Raw genomic sequence first — 21894 nt, forward strand, 5'->3', positions numbered from 1 at the left:
AATAGCTACAATTGAATATTCAAAGCACTTGTTAAGGCTTTAGATTTGATTACTTAATGCTGAACAGAATGCGAGGGACCTCAAACACACTGACCGTGCGCCAGAGACTGAATAATCCCCTCCCGCTCTGATATGTACAAACAGACCTGACCAAAGATGGGTGTGTACAGTACTGAGATTGTCTAAACACCTGCGTGTACCAAAGTTATCCTTGCGCACAGACTCACGCACACACACCTGCTCCAGCTGCAAAACCAACCGACCCCCAACCCTCCATTTGATCACTGTATGTCAGTTGCCATGGCACCCCCGTATTTTCCCCCACTGTATCTCAGTAATGAACCCACCTGTGATCCTCCTGCCCATGTGCCACCCTGTCCCGAAAACCTCTAAGCTAGACAGGGAGGCCGTGGCGGCTAACGCCTGCCACAATTATCAGACTCGGTTACTTGAGAATGATGAGCTCTGATGACCTACTTCCTGTCAGATCCGATTCCCGCTTTGTGTGACCGAGCCTCGGCCCATTACTCATCAGCAGAGCAGGAAAAGGGCCAGGAGGGGAAAAGTAGTCAGGTGGGTTACTGAAGGCATGCTATAGGAAGAAATGGAAATGCAAGTCATGGGAGGAAAAGAATACAGCTAGACATATTTACATATGATGTTATCACAATACTCTGTCCCAGACATTGTGCCATTGTTCACTTGTGTAAACTGAGATCCTTATCCTATGATCTGCCCATTCTGTGCCAGAGACAGAGCAAACCAGCATCATCTTTGTTCAGTTCAGCTTCATCTAGTATCGTCACTTCCTCACACAGCATTCATAGAGCAAAGAGCTAACCTCTGCTTAACAATAAAACTCGAAAGACCAGATCATCATCCCAGAAGTAATCCCCTAGCAGGAATAGGTGGACTTGCATTGACAGCTACCCTACAGCTCTTACTCTTTTCAATACTCTCACTGTGTGATGGATAGCACAGTACGATAGAGGTAGGACAAAAGGACAGATTCTATAAATAGCGACCATTGACCACCCCTTTCCCCTGCTCCTCTCAATCACACACACACATACACGCAGGCACACTTTTAGTGCTTTGCCATCCATAATGACGGACAGCCACTCATCACTTTTTCCCTTTTCTTAACTCAACCCCTGGTCCTGAAGTGGGGTTAAAGTGCAGATTTCTTATAAGGGTAGTCAGGCTTGCTGGGTGACCTGCGGTCTCTGACAATCTCCTCACCAACACTGTTTCTGTGAGGCTGTTGGAGGGGCCCCGGGCCTGATGAATCTCCGGCTAGAACCATGTCTTCTGGGCCGTCTCTAGGTCCTATGTGCCTCTCCTCATAGCTGTCCATGTTTCCACTGGGGGACCGTAAATGGCCTAAACCATGAGTCAAGTCTGTCTCATTTGATCGCCCCTTTGGGATATGTCCCATCCTTGCATGGGCCCCAGACGGGCTGGCAAGGACTCCATCGTGCCTCTGTGCGGTTATACTGAGGACATCCAGCCGTAGTGGGTCTGGGGCAGTCCGTCCCTGCGTGTGGCCCTGGGACTGAGTGTCAGAACCATAAGGGGGAGGATAGGCGCTGGAGGGTGTGCAGCTGTGGCTGTACAGGTCTGGTCCTGCAAAGGAGGGCAGAGGGTGAGTGGAGGTCGGGGTTGCGGGTCGACAGGAGAAGTCATAGAGGTCAGGGAACTCGGCTTGAGCCTCCAGTTTGGGTTCAGGAGCGTGTCTCTTGCAGGAGTGGCCATGTCCAGGACCATGGCCGTGGCTGAGGCGTACTGAATGGCAGGGCCCATGTGGCAGATGGTGGCCTGAGGGGCCCATGGGGCTGTGAGGACCTTCCCTGTCCATCTCTGTCATGTGCTGCTCCCTCAGAGACATGACTGAGACACCCAATGCAATATCAGGCATGAACTCCCTCCTAACAGGCTCCATGTTCATCTGCGTTGGAAAAGAGATACAAATTGGTGAAATGCCAGACAGTCGAGATATGCATGAGCCTAAGCATAAACCTTGTGGTTAAATCTGATAAACAAAATGTGGCACAAGGAGTCCTGCAAGACTCACCGCTTGCTGGTCTGAAAGCAAAGCTCGGCCCATGGCCTGCGGGTTGGTGCAGTCTGGGGGCTGGGGCCTGGGCACAGACGAGTAGTCTGAGCTGCCATGCTTGGTGCCTGCATGGCGCTGGATCAGGGTGCGGTTGCAGGGGTAGGAGAAGGAGCGGGTAGGGGTCGGCAAGGGCACGCGAGGTCGCCAGGCACCCTTGAGCTGGGCGTGGCTGGGTGTGGTAGGGGGGTGGTATGGGGGAGGCGGGGGAGGTAGGGGAGGGTGGAAGCCTGCAACTCCTTCCAGCTCTGTGAACATGCTATCCATGGCTGGGCTGCTGTTTACCCGACAACGGCCCACTTGGCGCAGGGCCAGAATTGGACTCTCATCTCCAAACCGCTCGTCAGGAAAGAACTTGTACGGATTCTGAAAAACAAAAACAAAACGAGGCATAAGATAAAGAAGTCCATCTCCACTGTGGCGCTGACAACGCAGACACTATTTAAATTTTTTCTTATCGCTGTTTAGGCTGTATCTGCTGTGTTGTTATGGTCTGAACCAGGTGTATGGTTACTGTAGTCTGTCTGTGTCTCCTGCCTCGCCACTCTATTGGTTTACCAGAATTAGCCCTCTACTGCTCTTCTAACCCCGGGGGACAAAGTTTGTGCTTTCCGCTAACCTGCAGTAGTTCAGTGGCTCCGTCTGCCAGACCAAACTCCCTCAGCACCCGCAGCTGCAGCTCATAGCTGACAGTGGCTCCCTCACCACAGTTGAGAGCATATGCTCTCTGGACCTGCTCTGTGTGTCTCAGCTCATGCAGCCTGCGGACCATCTCCTTCACCACAGACAGCTGGGGCACTGAAAGGTGCAAAGAATTTCAACACTTAGATTAATTTACTTTTTAAAAAGCAGCTTTAAACATGATTGTTTCAGTTTATTATATTTATTTTCAATTAAATTTACTGTTCAGATCCACACGGTGCTCAGAGAAGCTCCTGAACAGCATTATGTTCGAGGATATCTTAAACCATGTGGCTTCCTTAATAATGGTCCTACCTGGGATTTCGTTTGCCACAACCGATGGAGCCGTGGGTTGCGAGTTGCTCGCCATTTGCTGGTGGTTAATCATGTGACAGCACTGAGGGACAGCGTTGTTGACCATGTAGAGTGTGTCTGGGACGTTGGACATGCGAACTAGTCGCAAACGCACCAGGTCTGTCTGCTCCACCATCATCTCATCAAGCACAGACTGAGGACATGTAAAAGAGAAGGAGGGGGGACAAAAAAAAAAGAAAAAGAAAAAAGACGTGTGACGTGTGGTCAAATCAAGGACACAGAGAACATTTTGCAAATTAGTTCCGCTTGATTGACACCTCATCTAATAATGACTCTCTCTGGTCTATGGATATGTTAATAAATATTCATGGCCCTGTTAAGGCCCATGAGTAAGAAGGAAAATGTGAAAAATGGACATACAGAACATTTCATTCCAGATGATGGGAGGCCACTCTTGAATTTAATTGGTGAGTATGCATAGCAACCATTGGGCATGGTTAGTTTTAGCACGTCTGAGCTATAAATGGATCCACACATTTTCCCATAACTCTTAATAGTTAGTTCCTCGCTGAACCTCTACTGCTTCCTGCACTGTCTGTAAGCACCATTAATCATAAGAGACTGCTTCTTACCTTGGCCTCCTCCACATAAGGAGAGAAGAGTCGAGGACGCACATAGATACCCGCGTTCTTCTGACGTAACCAGGCATTGGCTTTTCCCCCCTCAGCTGTGGGCAGCATGTCTGAAGGGGGGGTACTTATCAAACCCCTTTTAAGCTGTGAACAGTGTGAAGAATGCGGATCAATGCTCAGTCCACTCAGTCTATGAAGGTCACGATGACTCAATACACAAAGCGGCGGCGGAGAGGTAGACAGGGAGTGTACTGACCGCATCAGCGAGGACATCACTGTTGGGAGGCAAGATGTGCTCAGTTCGGATGAAGGGCAGCAGGGGAGACAGGATCTCCTTCAGCTCCTCCACATCCAGGTCTCTCCGTTTCACTCCCCTCTTGTTTACGCTGTGGGCTGTGCCACTCAGCAGATTGGGTTCTGGGTAAACAAGCGCGGGAACGGCCATTGGCAGCTATTCAATATAATGCATAAGACTGCTAATTTGTGTAACTGATTATGTTTTAAACGCTTTTACGTGTTGCTTTAACATGTAGCAGGTTGCTAGCGCTTACGATATGATGACTTATAACCTTGACCGTGCGCCTTATAGAACGTTATTACTTATTATTAGGTCAGAGAACACAATATATTACTATCAAGAACCAAGCCACTTCCTGTTGACTTCATTTCTCGGATAAAGTTTGTCTCCTTTTTGCTTTTAAGTGTGTTTTGGAGACTCTGGTAAGTGGGTAATTTCCTCAGAGCAATTAGGGGGGGTTGCTCAGAGGCTAATTACAGAGTGTATTATCTTACCCCTGTCTGCCATCCTCTTAATAAGCTGCTGCTCGCCCCACTTAACAACATACTTGAGAATGTCCTGTTCACTCGCCTGTGAATGAGACCAAGGTACAGAGAAAGAGACAGACAGAGAGGGAGGGATATAGGACGGGGAGAAAGAAAGACACAGAAGTGTTATTAGGACAAGGTTAGATACTGTTGAGAACAGGAGTTGGACGCTGTTAAATTAGCATAAGGTGAAAACGCAATATGTTCAGGGAGCGTCGTAGCGAAGCACACTGCTGGCTGGTTTGTTTGTATAGTTGGATTACAGCACTTCACCTCAACCATCTGGTGTAATGCCCGAGTCGTTTGGCAGTGTGGATGACAGCTCAGCTTTGATTAGATTCTTGGTTTGAAGGCATTTCCCTCCGGAGAACTTTGTTTCGTAACTTTGGAAACTCTGGAGAATGAGCGTGCATGTTGTACGTGTATAGTGTCAGACTGGGACAGACGCTGTGTCAGTGCATATGTGTGTGTGTGTGTCTGCGTATGCTGCATTTCCTCCAAGCAATTACTGTTAACAAGCCAAGCACTTGTAATTCTATATTTCCCACATTGTGGGGTGTCACAGAGAATAGCAACAGACCGACAGGTGACGTTTACTCACCTGTAGGTAGTCAGACTGAATTGCGTTGAGAAGGTGTTCTTTGCTGAGCTCGTAGAGAACGTCCGAGGTGACAACCTGACTGAACTCCTCGCAGAGGAAGTGCATGGCCTGCCTGTGGACCCACTTGGAGCCGTACGGCTGGGAGCTCCACTTCAGGATGGGGACAAGCGAGTCCAGAGACAAGCTTTCCACGACGATGTCTTCGCAGCCTGGGAGAGCCAATCAGACAGATGAGCAGTTTACACCTCTGAAGTCAAACACTTCATGCCAAGAATACTAAATTAATGTAAAGAAAGCAGTAAATTAGTTTTATGTCTGATGTATTGTTGTTTTTTGTAAGGTGACCTTGAGTGTTTGAAAGGCGACCACAAATAATGTATAATTATTATTATTATTATTATTACAACTGAAAATTATTCAACTTAACAATTACTAGAATACACGGAGTCATTTCGAATTCACTGCCAAAACATCAGTAGTTTTGACTCGTATTCACTGACCCAGGGAGTCTCGCTCTAGTAGCCCCCACATCCTCCACGCTGCGTTTCCTAAATCAGAGCACATACCAGAACAGCAGGCAGTGGCTTTACTCTGTAACACACCAACCCACAGAAATGCCTTTGATACCTTGATGTGTTTCAGTCTCAAGCTGCCTTTTCTTAACCGTGATAAGTAAACACAGCAGCCTGAGGAAATGTGCTGCTGGTGCACGAGCACACACACACACATACTCTGCAAATGTGTACACACACACTTGTGTGCATGAATCAAAAATGCATTAAAAAGCCGCAGGAGGCTTAGGGAATTATGTACCTGCTGCTACAGGCTTTTAAAAAAAAACTAAACCAAGTTTTGCATATTCAGCTTACACTGGCACTTAAACTCACACTTAATCTAAGTGGGATCCATTAGGCAGAATTAAAAACACCTAACATCCACCAGATTAACCTAACAGGATTGGTCAAGCTATCTATGCCAGTCCCCCAAAAAGACAGAGCTTCTGTGGCTCACCTTCAGAGCCCTTCTCTGATCAGTAACGTCTTATACAAAATAAACATCTGTAGAGATAAAGTCAGACTCACTGATGTCCAGTCAGAGCTGCTCTGAACTGAAATACAAGCTCGCCAACTTCCTCATTCCATGCCGTTCTGTCCATCAGCTCATGGCTGGGCCAGCAGCACTGCTCCTCTGGGAAAATCTTATCTTCAACTAGAAAATCTAAGTTGCCCTTCCGGCCCAAAATCACCACTTTGAATATATACTCCGGGAAATTGGACTCCAGACTTGAAAGCGTTTGCTTTTGAATCTGAATTCCGAGATGAGAACCCAAACACTTGTGGTGAACTTCCCCTTTTTCGGTGCTTTTACTTGCAATAGAAAGTTAGCGAACTACGAAGCAGACGCCCTGAGAGTTTTCAAAAGAGGGTGGAAACCCTGCATCGTTAATAAGAAAGATGAAGTTGAAATGTGATCCCCGGCACTTTTTTTTTTTTTTTTTATTATTCTGCTATAAACAGACTGAAAGAGAGGAATGGATTCACAACATCTGTGTGTCCCTGTCCGCCACTAGGTCGCTCTGCTGCTCGTCTTCTAGAAAACGCTTCAACTCAATTCAGTCTTTCACCTTTGAATTTTTGCCCTTTCCTGAAAGCAGACGCACGTCCACAAAGGCAGGCAATTCCCCACATGGGACCGGTGGCACAGGAAAGCAAACAGCTCTGCTCTGCGTTAGCCCATCAGAATTCACAGCGACAGCCAGTCTTTTAAAACGCAGCACTTTTATTATGAGGTGGAGATTAGAATCAGCATTACATCTAATACTAACCCGCCTCCCCCTCTCCGCGGGTGGTACACCACATTCATTGGAGCTTAGCCGACTGACAAGAATATCAACACAGCAGCGGGAAGGGCGACAGTCAGCTCTACACACCACACCAACTCTGGAGCACGTATGCATTTTGTCTTGCTGTTATTATTTGGAAATGTTTATGGATCACACGGCCTCCAAAACCACTTAGAACATCAACTGCACTCAGACGCCTGTAAACAAAGCCTGTGCATGTAAATCATCTGCCTGATTTTCACTCAAGGGCTGGGATTTTAGGGCCACACGGTCAAAAACACAAGCGAGAGCCCTAGAAGCACTGGTCAGTCAGCGAGCCTGGAGGGAGAGGAGGTGCTGCACTGCACACACCAAAATAACAACGACCGGCACTCATCTGTGCGGCGCGATTGAAAAATTAATGAGGCTTTTAATACTGGTTACCATTTGAGCGAGATGTCGTCATAAAGGGATGCACATCCTGAGAATTAATAAGGAAGAATGACAGAGAGCTCTTCAAAAAACAAAAAAAACACGACACGGGCCAAATTTCATAAAGCAGGGAGTTAAGCAGCCAAGAAGCAAGTAAGAGGAGAGACGGTGTGACAGATGAGAGGGCTCTCTCCAAATGAAACTCCTGACATAAGCCTCTCGAAGAGACGTGGCACCCGCTGAGGTCTGAATCTGTGGGACGGACAAATTTCGAGTCTCATAATTAACCCACAGCTGCCAGGATGACGCGAAACTTTGGAGTTGGTGAGATTTAAAATTAAGAAAATATGAGGAATCTCAAAAAAAAAAAAAAAAAGGGTAATTACAGGAGGTTACAGGAGCAGACAAAGACACTGGGATAAAACGACACCACGTCTACCTCAACCGCCTCGCCACGTTCCGCACTGAGGTTTCATGTGAAGTGATTAGAGCCGTGCGGAACAGAAGGAGAGGGAGCAGAGGGGGATAAAAATACCCTGGAGTAGGGGCTTGTTGAGAGCGGGGTGGGAGGGAGTTGAAGAGGAGGTGATGGTGTGTGAGGATGACACCATTTGTCTGCTCGCTTGCTTAAGAGTGACCCTGATAGTGACACCCTAAGCTTGGGAGAGGGAGGGAGGTGGTGTCTAACCAGCTGCGTGTGTGCTATTAGCGTACGGTGCTACTCAGATCACTGAGCACGTCTTAAAAAGTGCTGATTGGTCCTCAACCCTTCAGCTACGTGTGACTAACCTGGCCTTTAAAAGATTTTATACAAACATGTTTATTATTACAGCAGCCCGTATCTCAAAAGGGTGTTGGGCTCTTCTTAAAAACTTCCTCTTTGAAGATAATATTATGTGGGTTTAAGGCTGGTTTCAAGCTTAAAATTTGTACCAAGACTGCAGCATGAATTTGCATAAAAATATGAAGCGCTGCAGTATCTGCAACCTGATTAATCTACATGTTTGTAGGGGATTCCAGGACACAGGCTAAACACCTCTGAGTATGTTGTGTGTCTGCAGCTGCTTCATGCTAAAAGCCTTTCAGCCAAGGAGAATCAGATAAAAGCAAGGTGCAAGCAATGCGACACTCGAGGGCTTTTAGTGTGAAATACCTGGTGTCATGACAAACTTTTTTTTTTTTTTTTTTTAGTACATTTTAAAAAGGGTGAATGTAATGTTACCAAATGTTTTGAATAGGATATAACACTGGTTTGACCACCACATGAGGCAGTAAAACTGTATGCCCATACCGTTAATACACCACTTATCACCATGTCAGCATGTGACAAACTAATTCCTATTATAATGGCTCTATGAAAGATAAGACGATAACAGGTTATGATAATAGAAACTATAATTTAAAAAACAAATGCGTTGATGCTCACAGTCATGACAGGCCAAATGCAGTACTTTTATGTGCAGACCGTTTAAAGTGCTGCATAACTGCTAAGGTTATCTTGATTAAAGAGCTTTGTTAGGTGTATTGAAAACCGCGCAGCGCTCAGACGCGTCACTTTCGAGGAGGCGCAGGTGATAAAGTCACCGGTTCATGTCAAGGCATGGCTTTAACCTTTAGCATTTCGCCGGGGTCACTTTTGAAACAGTGACAAGAGTCAAAAAGACACTGTAATCTGAGTAGAGATCCACCAGCGATGAAGTGTTGACAGACGCCAGGTTGCACCGCCTGTACGAGGCTGTAAAGCCACTGGCCCCTGGACACACACACACACACAAACCTTCCAGCCTTTATCAATCTGGTTCCTGCAAGCTGCAGCTCTTAACATCCCATCACAGTCAGTGTGAACTGCACGGCCATTTGAAGAGGAGAATATCAAATTATATGAATGCATGGAGGGAGGGATTATAGTAGGCTTGAGTCTTGCGAGGCATTAATTCACAAAAAAAAAAAAAAATTCAAGCCAATTATGACAAAATCCAGCTCATATTATTGAGTCCACAGAAACAGACACTATAATTATGACAGGCTGGACAGGCAAATTGACTTTGAAATTCACTATCAAGGCTATTTAACTACATTATCACAGCTGGTGTTGAAGGTTTTAAGCAATTTGTAGTAGCAGCGACCTTGGCAGCACTCAAAGACTCATATAGTCGGTGGACAGAAAGGAAGAAATGAAACCAAACTAAAAAAAAAAATGTGGGATAGACTCAAAAAGCAGAGGTGAGATATAAAACTAATTTATAAAAAAATCCTCAACACATTCTGAATGTTATTTTGATTTGATTTAAACATATAACAACAAGTTCAAATACATGTCTTGAAAATGACAAGTGTTTCAATGAATTACCTTGAGCCAGCATGCTGAACTCCAAGAACAGAGCGATGTGGTACAGCTCCATGGCCTCCTCGGTACGCGTGCTGGCTCCACGGCCTCCGGACACAAGAGCTTGCACTTCGCCAAGGCTGCCCGCCGAGGGGCTGCCTCGCAGCACCAGCCCAAGCTCGACTACATCCGTGTACATGCAGTGGAGGATGACCTGCACATATTTCCGTGGAATGATGGACTCATCCAACACTATGCGGGTGGGTGTCTGCAACGTGCGCTCTGTCATTTCCTCTCCTGTGCGAATACGTCTCTGCAAAAGGTTCCTAAAGAAAGGGGAACGTGCGGAGAGAATAGCCTTGTGAGCCCTAAGGTCCTCGTCTGGGGTCCCGGGGCCCCCGCTGCCTCCCGAGCCTGCTGTTGGTGCTGCAGCGACGGCCCCTCTCTCATTGCAGCTCTCTATCATCTCAGAATCTGAAGAGAAGCTGAGCAGAGCGTCGTAGTAGCACATGTAGTCAAACAAGCCCTTCATATCTGCCTCCAGGGAGTTCGGTGTCCCAAACTCTTCGCTTAGCTGCACCAGTACATCCACATTCTGCAGCCTGCTATCCTCCGCTCCACCCACACCAAACTCCCCAGTGTACAAGTAGTGCAGTAGGGCAGAGAACATGGGCACGTCAATGCCAGCTGTCTCAATGTCCATAAGAACTTCTGCTCCATAACCAGGGGACGAGGACAGCAAGGTCTTGAAAAAGGGGCAGCGGGCAGCCAGGATGGCCCGGTGTGCTGGGAAGCAAGTACCTTGGAAGATGAGGTCCACATCAGTGCAGTACTTGTGCTGGTAGAGGGCAGCCAGATCCCGCTGCAAGCTGGGAGCCTCTGCACGAGCCAGGCTGGCCTGGAAGCTCAGCTCCTTGAGTGCTGCCGTTCCCTCGTACTCCTCCACCAGGGCGTTTGTGTCACGGACATCCCACCCTGATAAAAGCTCTCGCATCTGCCGCGCATGATCTGCCGAGCGACTGGACTTCCTCCTTTTGATGAACCTCCGTTTGAGGGTCGCCAGACCAAGGCTCTTCTTCTTCCTGTCTGCGGGCCGCTCATGGCCGTGTTCCAGGCTATATAGCTTTGACTCCCAGCCATATCCCTGGTGAGAGTAGGACGAGGTCCCTGGAAGAAAAAAAAAAAAACATCATGAAGGTTAGATAAAATGTTTGTGTAAGTTGCATATTTTGCTGAATTTTGAATTGAAATGTAAACACCCCTGCAAAAAAGTTCAGGATATTTTCATCCCAGAGTCTTGGACACACATCAAGTTAAGGGCTATCCAGAGATTTTTTATGATGTTGCTACTTAAAATAGTTTGTGGTAGATTTGGGAAACTGCTTCAGATCACCTGCTTATGTTTTTTGTAGACTTTTAAGATGAAGTCACATTTTGATTATAGTTCCGTGTAGGTCATGTTTGTGCGTCAACTCTTCACGGTGGAAGGGTGCACCACCACTCCCCGTGTCAGCTAAACCTTCCTTCAGCTCTTTCTCAGTCATAGGGGGATTTTCTTTTGTGGTCTTCCTGCCCAGCAGACATGCGGTTTTATCTGAAAGTTCTTGTCTCGACTTCCAGAGTTCCCCTTTACTGCTGTTTCTTAATGCTATTCTGGACAGTGAATACTGTAAGCTGAATGCCCTTTGATATCCTTTTTTTAGCTTTCCCCTGACTTGTAGGCGACAGTTTCATTTTCAGATCCTCAGTAAGTTGCTTAGAGGGAGCTATCATTGTTCAGTGAGTCTATGAATGCGTATTGGACATATGAGACGTAGAGGAGTACCTAAACTTTTGGACAGTTGATGAAATACTTAAAGGAAGACTGGTTTTCATGCTTGGTTGCTGCAAGGGTCGTATTTGCTTTTTTTTTTCCCATTAAAGAAATAACAAAATATGTAACTGCGTGTAAGTACTCTGATCAACCACAACATTAAAACCACTGACAGGAGAAGTAAATAGCATTGACCGTCTTGTGACAATTCAATGTTCTGCTGGGGAACTAACAACAACAACATACTGTTACCAGACACCACAGGACACCCGCACATGGCCCACGTCCATTCTCTGATGAGTCACAACTGCTTTGGAGGCACAAGGGAGACTTACACAACATTAGGAAAGCGGTCATACTGGTATGGCTGATCAGAGTACGTTCTGTTTTTTTTTACATTTGCATATAAATGCATTCAAATTTAAAGCTTTTCTAAACCACTCATTTTCCTAAACCAAATACCAGTTTACTATCGTAGGCCAGACTGCAGAAGCACAACCCGTTTCTGACACCCCTGTGGTGTGCCCAGCTCTATCAGGCCAGACACACACTCTCCTCTGACCCAGCTACAAAGAATCTGGATCTAGTTCAACAGCAGAAAAAAAATAGACGGAATCAATTTATTTTCTTTTGTTTTGGACCAAAAACATGGTTCAACACACACTAAGAACCAATTATAATTTTGTCCTACTTTGTACTCCTCTGTGAACTTCAGTCCATTCACATATTTGGGCCCAATCAATTACACTAAATGGCAGTTATGTTTGGCTTGAGAGATGGGGCTTGTACGTCAGAGGAAGCTCTGCCAAGGAGATCCTCTCTCTCTCTCTCTCTCTCTCTGCCGTTCTCTCAGCATCCATCAGTGTGACCCAAATAGTAATCATTCTAACACTGTGAATCATCTGTGGCCCAGGCCAGCTCAACCAAGCAGCTACAGAGCTCACAGAAAACCCAAAAGGTCTCGGGGGCTACAGAGATAATTTGGCTCCTTTAACAATACTTTCCCTTTGTAGCCCAAAAAAAATCCCCGGACCCAAGTCATTCTGAAACTGAAATCAGTATTTTTTTTTTTTGTTAAGGAAAGGCTTATTTAAATTAATCTCTGAAGCAGTTCCCAAAACTCTCTGGCACCGGCAGGGGGAAGATTTAAGGGTCATAAACCAGATTCTCTCCCTTTTTTAACAACCAGACACGCAAACTAACACAACCTACACTCTATGTCACGCAGTTTTTTCTGCAGATGCCGGTACAAGCTGACAAAAATCACAGAAATATGCCATGTTCTCTGATAAAAACATCAACAGTGCTGAAATTGGAACAAAAGCAAAAACTGCATTTATATTAAAGTCCCAGGCTGCAGCTGTCAGGGCATTGACAAGCCAGCAAACTACCCAGTCGCTGGTGACAGGGACAAAACAACCATGCCACTAGATCAGCTCCCATCCAGTCTGCAAGTTAAACTCAAATTACTTACTATACTATATACTTCATAAAGCTCAGACGGCAGAGAAAAATAAATGTTGAGCTTTCTAATGCATTTGTGTCGGTTGCATGAGTTAACGCCCCAGTTCAAGAGCTCTCTTGCACAAAAATATTCACCTCTTGCACCAGTAGTTTCCACGGAAGCGGGTTAATCTAATCTAAAGTGAGAGTTTGGCCATGCTTGACCCCTGTTATGTGTTTGTAGCAGAGGTGGATATTAAATAAGGTTCGTGACTATAGTGTTGAAATAAAGAGAACAATTTTGACCTGCAGTTTATCCATCAAAGAGACATTTCACCACGTGCTAGCCCGAAAATACAAAATCTTCCATCAGTGTGCAACGAATCATAACACACTTTATTAACCTACCTATAAAAGTCTGCTGTGCCTGCGCATTTCCCCCTATGCGTGGGGAGCATGAGTGCGGATAGCTGGATCCATTGGCACCCATCCTCACGTCTCTTCACTTGCTATCTGGGGGTCCCCCCTCTTGCTGAGTCATTCTGCTCAGACGACGTATTCCTCTCGGTCTTCAGCCGTGGGTCAGGCACGGATCCTCAGGAGCATCCTCAGAGGCCCCAAGCCCAGGCTAGCACGCCTGAAAGGAGACAGATGAAAGAGAACAAAATAAAAGACGTTTAAAGAGTGATTGCGTTTTAAACGTTGCTGGCTAACATATCAGCGGGATTACAACACAATGAGTTCGGACAGTTTGGACTCTGTAAAAAGATAATGGATGGCCAGAGGCATCAGTGTTAAATAAGCTGAACAAGGGGGACATGTATTACTATCTATCAAAGTATTTCAGCGCAATGATGAATCACAGGTGTCTTAGCTATTTCACAGGCCTGAAATGTTAAGCGTTATGTAGATTTATTTTTTCCCCAACAAAGTCTTCATCTGGACACTGTGTGTTTAGGCTTCTATCTATAATCTTCAACAGTGCCTTCAGTGAACAGAGACTTCCTCTTCCTCCCCTCAGGAAACTGACTAGAAATCAAGAACAAATCTAATGCAGATGTAGGATTTTCAGAGGGAGATACAACCCAACATGTCTCGTCTGTTTTAGTATTTCAAACGTTCAAATTTGGACGTGCTTTGCATTGTAGATTGTATTAACATCAAGGAATGGTTGTGCAGCAATTAGTTAGTGAGTACTATATTCTACCATACAGCAAATTGTGATACAGTGGTTCCTCCTCCGCTTTTAATATTTCTGTTTCTATTCGGGCATTGTGAGTTTGCCTCAATGGGCCGGATATCTTTATTGAATCATTTTTTAAACGACTTTTGCATAAATGTGATACTGTGGGATACTTTATCGGGTAATTGGTTGTTTGAATTAACCAAGAACAGACTTTCTTTCAAGAATTATTTCCTAACATTAGGCATTTTTGCACACAGGATAGTAAAATTAATTATGAATGAATTTCACTCAGCTGCTTCAGTTTCAGTGTCGAGGTGTTGTTTATGTAGGATCACCGCCACACTGTCGAGACTTACTGGGATTCTTGCAACGTTATTAGAAACCCTTTCAAGTTTCTTTTAGAATCGCTAGTAAATTTACCAAACCTATTCATGCACCTCGCAATGTTTTGTCATAAAATTACATAAGCAAGCCTTTTACGCATATTACAGTTACCTAGTGTGAGTATTTATGTCGTTGTTAAAGGAACAGTATGTAAGAAATGTATTTCAATTAATCATAAAATGTCCCTGATATGTCACTAGACATGAAGAAATCATGTTCATTTCAAATACTTATATCACTGACAACAGTGGTCCGGCCAGGATATTGTCATTTAAAAGTGAGAGTTGCAGCCCTCAACTGATGTTATTGTTGTCATTTTGTGTTTTGGTCTGAGGCGCCACCCTCCACCTATCTACCAATCACGAAGTCAGTAGAGTTTTGTCATCCGGGTTGCCAGCTCTGCTCTAGTTACCGCAGCTGCAGCTACGAACGTGTCGGATAAAACATGTATAACGCTACGAAACCTAAGAACTCGTTATGAATCCGAACTACGTCGTGACAAAGTCCGAAATAAAACAAGGATTTGTATAGGAGATGCCTTTGAAAGATGGAGACGGCTGAAAACGGAGAAGAATTTGAAGACAGACGCCAACGTTGCTAATTTTCTCCTGGCTAACTTACTTGTACATAATGTAAATGGACATTTAAAATATTCACGACAGTCGAACAAAGTTATGCATGTTCGTGCAAAGTAACGTTACGTTAGCGCATACAGAGGAGGCGGGTCATCGAATTGAAAAGGTAAGGAATTGTTTGGGAAATAAAAACGGCGAGTCGTCATTGCTAACATTAGCAATGCATTATGAGCCCGTTTCTCTGTCATTATGCCGAAACGCCGAGGAAAACAACATTAGCACGTCGATTATGGCGACGTGAAACGTAATTGAGACGTACTGAGTAGCCTAACGTTACCTTGGTAACCTGGCAACCTCGAGTCAGGGGGGAGGTTGGAGGGGATACACCGTTCTACAGTATTTTGAAAGTGATTGCAGTACCAGTTTTGGCCACAATCCTACATACGGTTCCTTTAATTTACATGATGTGGTGACAAAAATATAAGTAAAAGACAGTAACTGTGATCAAGATTCTCAGAGAAGGGAGCAGCTTCATGTAGCTTCATACAGTCATTACCATAACCTAGCATTGTTAGCTATGGTTCAGACCAAGGCGTTCTCAATAGTATTCCTCCTCTCTCTTTGTACTGTCACTGGCTATGATCTAAAAGAGAACAGGGCCCCTCATTAACTAAGCATACTGTCATACTGTAATCAGGCTAATATTTGCAAACTGAGTATTTCAAGCGTAATTTCTATATGCAAGTAGCCTGACGAGCCAGACCCACATTAAATGTAGGGTCTGGGGCACTCTCCATAGACAGGGCTCAACCGGAGGGGTGGGATAAACGGTTGTCCTCTCCACGCAATAGGACAGCGCTACAACCAATCAGAGCAACGAAGAAGGTGACGTAGTCAGAGCGACGGAAAAGAGAGTTCCTTGCATGTGTTGTGGAAAAAAGCTTATCCTAATAGATATTAAATAGTTCTTGTTGCATCCTGTTTTTTTTTTTGTTTTTTTTATGAGTTCGCCTACAGGTTGAGTTTCTCCTGCATTAATCATTTTTAAGCTGTGGCTCAAACTTTTGCCGTATCCGGTTGGCAAAACTCCAAATACATCCTTCTTTTGTAAGAACGACCTCAGTGCAGTTTCTTGTTCTTTTCTCAGAGAAAAGCTCAACTTCAAGTCTTTCAGAGTGGCGGCCAAAGCCGATTCGAAAGAAAGTTGTTCGCTAGCAGCAGCCATCGCTCTGGTAGTTCTAGCAGGATGGGGAATTCACGCGTAATTCACGGAACTTATGGTCGCAGGTCAGTCGTCGTCATGTTAAGCCCGCCCACCGACTCGTGATTGGCCCGGTACATCTTGGATTTTTCGAAATCTCAAGTCAACGGAGAGTAGGCTAGTATGCAAGTAGATTGAACATCACAAATATTTGGACCGGTTTCCAAAGCAGTGCGACAGCTTCTCGACGTACCACTTAAATCTTAAGACATGGAAACCTCATTGAGGACCTTTAAATAAGTAAAAAATAAAAACAGTCGTAAATACACATTTTCTATGCGAGACCAGACTGAGAACTGGAGTGGAGTGATGGGGGATCTGTTTTATCTCAGCCTGCTAGTTTTTCCCTGCCTACCATACTAATAAATCATTGTGTCTGCCCCTGTAGAGCCGCACTCCACAGCCTCCCAAGGGTTCAATGGAAAACCACAGCCTCTTACGCCACGCAAAGTCACCAAGCAGTCACGCTCCCAATAAAAATGTTGGTTGATCTTTATTTCACTAGAATGCTTTAAATAAGGCCCGTCTTCACAGGGAATTCATTTGGACAAAATTAGAAGCTGAATTTGAATATGTAGGAGAGAGGAGGAAGCCCTTGAGATGCATACTGCCTTGCTTACAAAAGGCAGCCGTGGTGGTGGTCCTCAAAGGAGCACGGCACGCGCAGAATAACACAAGGCAACTAACACATCAACTGAACAATACGCTGATTTCCCAGCTCGGCGGCTTTAACTCATTCAAATGAGTGAACCAAATTTAACTTCAGCTGCAGTGCAGAATTCTAAAAGCATAATTTAGGACAGCTATTTCCTTGAGACCTGACTCCCACTGTTCAATAAAAAGCATCTCGCCTCATAATCTCTCCGATGCCGAACATTAGGACACTTTTCCGCAGTTGAGACTGAAACAGTGTGCTGCTCTGTTGTGCAGGGGCCTGGGAGCAGAGGAGGACAGCGCCAGAGACGGCGGGGAAGGCAGACGTCGGCCGAGCTGGACTGTGTGTCCCTAATGAGAGGTGACAGGAGACACTCCCTGCCCCCACGTCGTATCTCTCTCTCTCTGCGCACACACACATCCACACGCAGACATACGCAAGCCCCTCCAAACCGTTCACCTTGCCTCGGTCGTTTGCATCATTTTATTTGATTTAAATCGGCCGTTTGTGGACGTGCTCAAAAGCTCAGCCTAAACATTAGCACACAAAAAAATGCTTGGCACAAGAACAAGACCGATGTATTATTCAAATGACAGTCAGGGCACTTCATCAATCATTCATGTGATTTTCCACATACGAAAAGACCTAGGGTCTCCTTTCCTGCGTGCAGCCCCAAATTTCAGCGGCACATTTCTTTTTTCAGTGCACAGACCATCTACTGGAACACACAGGACCAATATTTTAAGTCAAACTGGCAGCCGTAATGAAGCCAGAATGGATTGACAAGTCTTCCAAGAATCAAAAGTGATGCAAGAAATTACTTGGGCAATGTAGCAGATGACTATTTCCTTTTCTGGTAACAATCCTATCAGTCCAAAGACAAAAAAATTCAAATTCGAATCAAACGGCTTGATTCGTCCACATGCGAATCCTATGTATTTAATTATATCCAGCTTTTGACGGACATCTTCGCTGGACTCAACGGCACAGGCCGTAAATCTTTGAAGAAATGTCACCGTCTGGCCTGAATAAAACGGCAGAGACAGCAGAAACAAAAAAAATACTTCCCCGAAACAGTTTGTGGTTTGCTATTACACAGCAGCACTTTATGTGTCAGAGCTCTCACACACACACACACACACACTCCAACGTAATGCTACTAAATTTGTTTTATTAGTCCAATGCTGTCACACACTGATGGCAGAAGCAGAAGTGTCTTCTTTCTGACTTGTGTGTAACAAAAAATGATAAGACGCCGACCTTGGTGGATAAAACCAAATGAAGAAGATTTGCAATCACAAAATCAGACAATTGACCTGAGCGGAGCTTTAGGTGATTCGCTAACCGATGCTGTACAGAGATACTGCTTTCAGACAGTAATTATAGACGATTTGACTCTTTTGGAAATTTGATACGATCAGGGGTGACCTAAAAGGGCCATATCAAAGCAATGCAGCAGTGAGCAGAAACCAGAACTTTGTAACACGGAGTGACCTCTGCGGTATTGATGTGTCTGCACACATTCCACAGCAAGATATGCAAGTGGAATAGGGCAGAGGGAAAACAGAATAAATCGCTGCTTTTCAAATAATAGCCATATTTTATTTATTTTTTTTCCCGAAATGATAACAGAGAGAAAATTCTGAGGAACAGCAGACTGCCTACCTCCAGCAGTGTTTTTGCCAATCAGCTAAATCAGTTTAAACGTTACATCAGGCCATTCAGCTGATTACGGGTTCTGCCAGGAGAGCCACAGGAAGCTAAAGGAGTCAGAACAGGCTAGAAAACAGACAACGCACTAAAATGACATAAACAGATAGGGAAAACAAAAGTCTCTCCCCACAATGATGACTCACGGTGAGCAGCCTCTAGATTAGCCTGTGTCGACCAACAATATGAACCGTGGCGCTGCGTATTTGACATTTTTACTGACTACGTTGTCAGCTGATTACGTTTTGCTCTGAAGGCCACGACACCCGAACAAAACAGTGAATATATTGGCCGCATTTTATTTTTTTTTTTCATCGGCCTTTAACGGGTTTCATTTTAGACCTTCGGGTGAAATATCACACTGTAGGTCTGCTTCGCGAATCAACACTGAAGAAAGGCGCCGTTTTAATAGTGAACTGTTAAGTGCGCAGACACTAATGACTGTACAAACACAGCCCGGTAGTCGATCTTCAGAGAATGAAAGGCAACTCAGGAAACAATGAGTGCCTATTTTAAGTGGGATGTCAATGCTCGTTGTTGTGTTCTCTATCCAACTGGCCAGAGTAAACACCATTCAGGCCAAAGGCCAGCCTATTCAGTGACTCTGTGGCAAGTAGTTGCAAGCTCGCCGCCTTTCACGCCACTCGTGGACTTCTGAGCATGTAACTCCTATAATTACATGTCATTAAAAGGCCCTGGAGTGCTGACACAAATACTTAACCTGGTAAAATGAGAAACCTTTAGCACCGAGGGGCAAGCTGAAAGCACCTTTTTCCAAATTACGAGACAGAAAGACACTCGCAGGCTGCCTTTCAGAGGACGGCAAGAGGGTTAACTTACTGCTGAGTCGATCCACAATTTCAGTGAGATTACCACAGGATTATCACAGTCTGCATATGGCCCATCACCACTTGAATACTTGACGGTGAAACCCACAGACATTGTACGCAACAGACAGTTCATTAGGTACACTAATAAAAACGAATACATCTGAGTCTCATCTTCATTTAGGCTGTGAAATTTGGCATTCACTTAAAATAACCGATGATCCAACTGTGCTTTCATTGCGGACACTGTTGAACTGTACTGCGCCGTATCAACACATGTTCCCATTATTTTGACAACCTCGTTTCAGTCTTGTGATTTAGGCTGGTTTAGTGGTTTTAGTCTAGCGGTTCAGGCTAAATAACAGAAACATTTCTGTGGTCAATTCAAAACTGTATCACAGCACCACAAAGTACATCCTCAAAAGTGATCATACTAAAGATTTAAGCGCAAGACTCTTGTGAATGTGTTCACTTACACTGGTGTAAATAATGAACTGGGAAGTGAGCGGGCTGAAATCCTTTTCTGGATAGCAATATAAAATAAAACTGTTTGGATTGCAGCCTGTTAACAATACAAGATAAACAAACAATGTAAAAGAATACCTGCAAATCAAGTTTTTTCTTAATCCTGCACGTGTGATTATGAATAAAATCACGGGGGGACTTATGACATGACCTTGACACATCAATAAATTCTTAACTACAGGTGATAATTATAGTCTATATTGCTGCCATAGCACAAACCATAAACAACTGTATGACACAGAAGCAATAACCAAGCAACATGTAGCTCGATCAGCAAAGTATAAATCCGCATTAGTTTCGTTTTTCTCTATCGATCAAGCCTCAAAGAAAAAAAGAAAGAAGTGATCCTTTTAATGACCCGTGTTATAAAATTGCAAATGCTTTGTTAGCCTACCGTTATCGCGGAGCTATTGTTGCTCTTAGGGTGACTGGTGGGCTATCGCTGCTCGGAGGAAGCCCTGGTTAAAAGTGCTTCTAAGGGAAAGCAAATCAAGTGTATTGTTTCCCTCGGCCGATAAAAAATGGGAAGTAATGTCCGAATATTTCGCGAGAGCCCAGCGAGAGGAGTCATATTCACCACAGCCCTGTAATTAGTAGCATATCCTGAGAGGCTAGGGTAAGCTATCTCCGCTGTGTCGCTTTGACTTTACCCCTCCTCGGAAATGTACTTCAAGGCAGGATGCGATGCAACTGTTGAAAAGCGAGCGTTTTAAAAAAGATATTTACCAGAAAGTGAAGAGCTTCGCGGGGCATTATTTCTCCTCTTCTTCTTCTTCGTGTCGCCTCGTAGTTTAAAAGCAGGCACTCGGATCCAACTTGTCTCTGGCAGAGGGAGGAAAAAAAAAAAAAAAATTGCAGCTCAACACCTTCTTTTTCCAACTCTGCTCATTACGCACGGCTCGACGTCAGCGTCCACATTTAATCCCTAAAAATGCAGCCGTTTCCACTTACGGCGACTTTCCGGCGAATTCGCAGCATCCACCTCGACTGAAAACTAAACCAAAGCCGTTTTTATCCTCGGTTCGGTTCGGTATTTCCCCATAGTAGCACAACGCCTTGTTGGGTGGTTGTTATGGCCTATCCCAGCGATAGCCGTTGTCAAGCTCGCCAAAATGAGGAGAGCTTCCGGTTATGATTTTCAAAATAAAGCCTTTCACTACCGGGAATGTATATTTTCTTTCAAGGGCGACGCACGTGCCCTGTCAAATTATTTCACAATGCATATTTGACGTTATTGTTTGAAAACGTAATTGAAACAAATGCATTTCATTAGAAAATAAAGAGCCGTTAAAAATAATTGGAAGCAAAACAAGCCTTTTCCTGTATTTATGTTAACTTGACGATTTCTCAATGCTGCACTCCCACTGGTCAAGAGGCCCGTCAGTACTCACAGCAGATTGTGCAATATTACATTTACGAGCTCCCTCTAGCGATTTGTTAAAGGCAGTGGACATGATGTGTGCTATGTACGTGTCAAAATACCTATTATCAGCTTTACTCTACATTTTTTATTCGATGTGATTGTCATTAATACCACAGAAGGCTAAACAGCCAGTCACAATGTGCACAGCAGTATATTTTATGTATTAAAAAAAGGCATGCATTCCCAATTTTTAAAAGAATGATTTGTTTACTTTTATCTCATTCTTCTAGGCAGGATCTGTGCACCCAGTGCAATAATTTTATAGTACATAGGGACCCCACAATACAGTTTAAATGAGTTTGTCTTATATTTTTAATGCAACCTGGCATTTTAACTTGTGTTTTA

At 44.7% G+C, this 21894-nt stretch overlaps 1 protein-coding gene across 2 annotated transcripts; it reads right to left on the minus strand.

The window, feature by feature from the left end:
• Positions 1 to 1164: 1164 nt before the first annotated feature.
• Positions 1165 to 21207, minus strand: btbd7 (BTB (POZ) domain containing 7). 2 transcript variants are annotated; one of them, XM_084568896.1, is made up of 12 exons: positions 21078 to 21203; positions 20853 to 20948; positions 13412 to 13640; positions 9772 to 10914; positions 5168 to 5376; positions 4534 to 4609; positions 3998 to 4158; positions 3742 to 3885; positions 3110 to 3302; positions 2733 to 2911; positions 2075 to 2479; positions 1165 to 1948 (listed from the first exon to the last, which is right to left on the minus strand). In XM_084568896.1, exons 3-12 carry the CDS (start codon positions 13491 to 13493, stop codon positions 1172 to 1174), a joined length of 3369 nt encoding a protein of 1122 aa, XP_084425022.1. In that variant the 5' UTR covers positions 13494 to 13640; positions 20853 to 20948; positions 21078 to 21203; the 3' UTR covers positions 1165 to 1171. The 2 variants fall into 2 exon arrangements, with proteins under 2 accessions (XP_084425022.1, XP_084425021.1); XM_084568895.1 differs by having other exon boundaries at positions 20853 to 21207.
• Positions 21208 to 21894: the final 687 nt, after the last annotated feature.

The sequence above is a fragment of the Chelon labrosus genome, assembly GCF_963514085.1.
Source record: "Chelon labrosus genome assembly, chromosome: 20".
In the NCBI taxonomy this organism is placed as follows: Eukaryota; Metazoa; Chordata; class Actinopteri; order Mugiliformes; family Mugilidae; genus Chelon; species Chelon labrosus.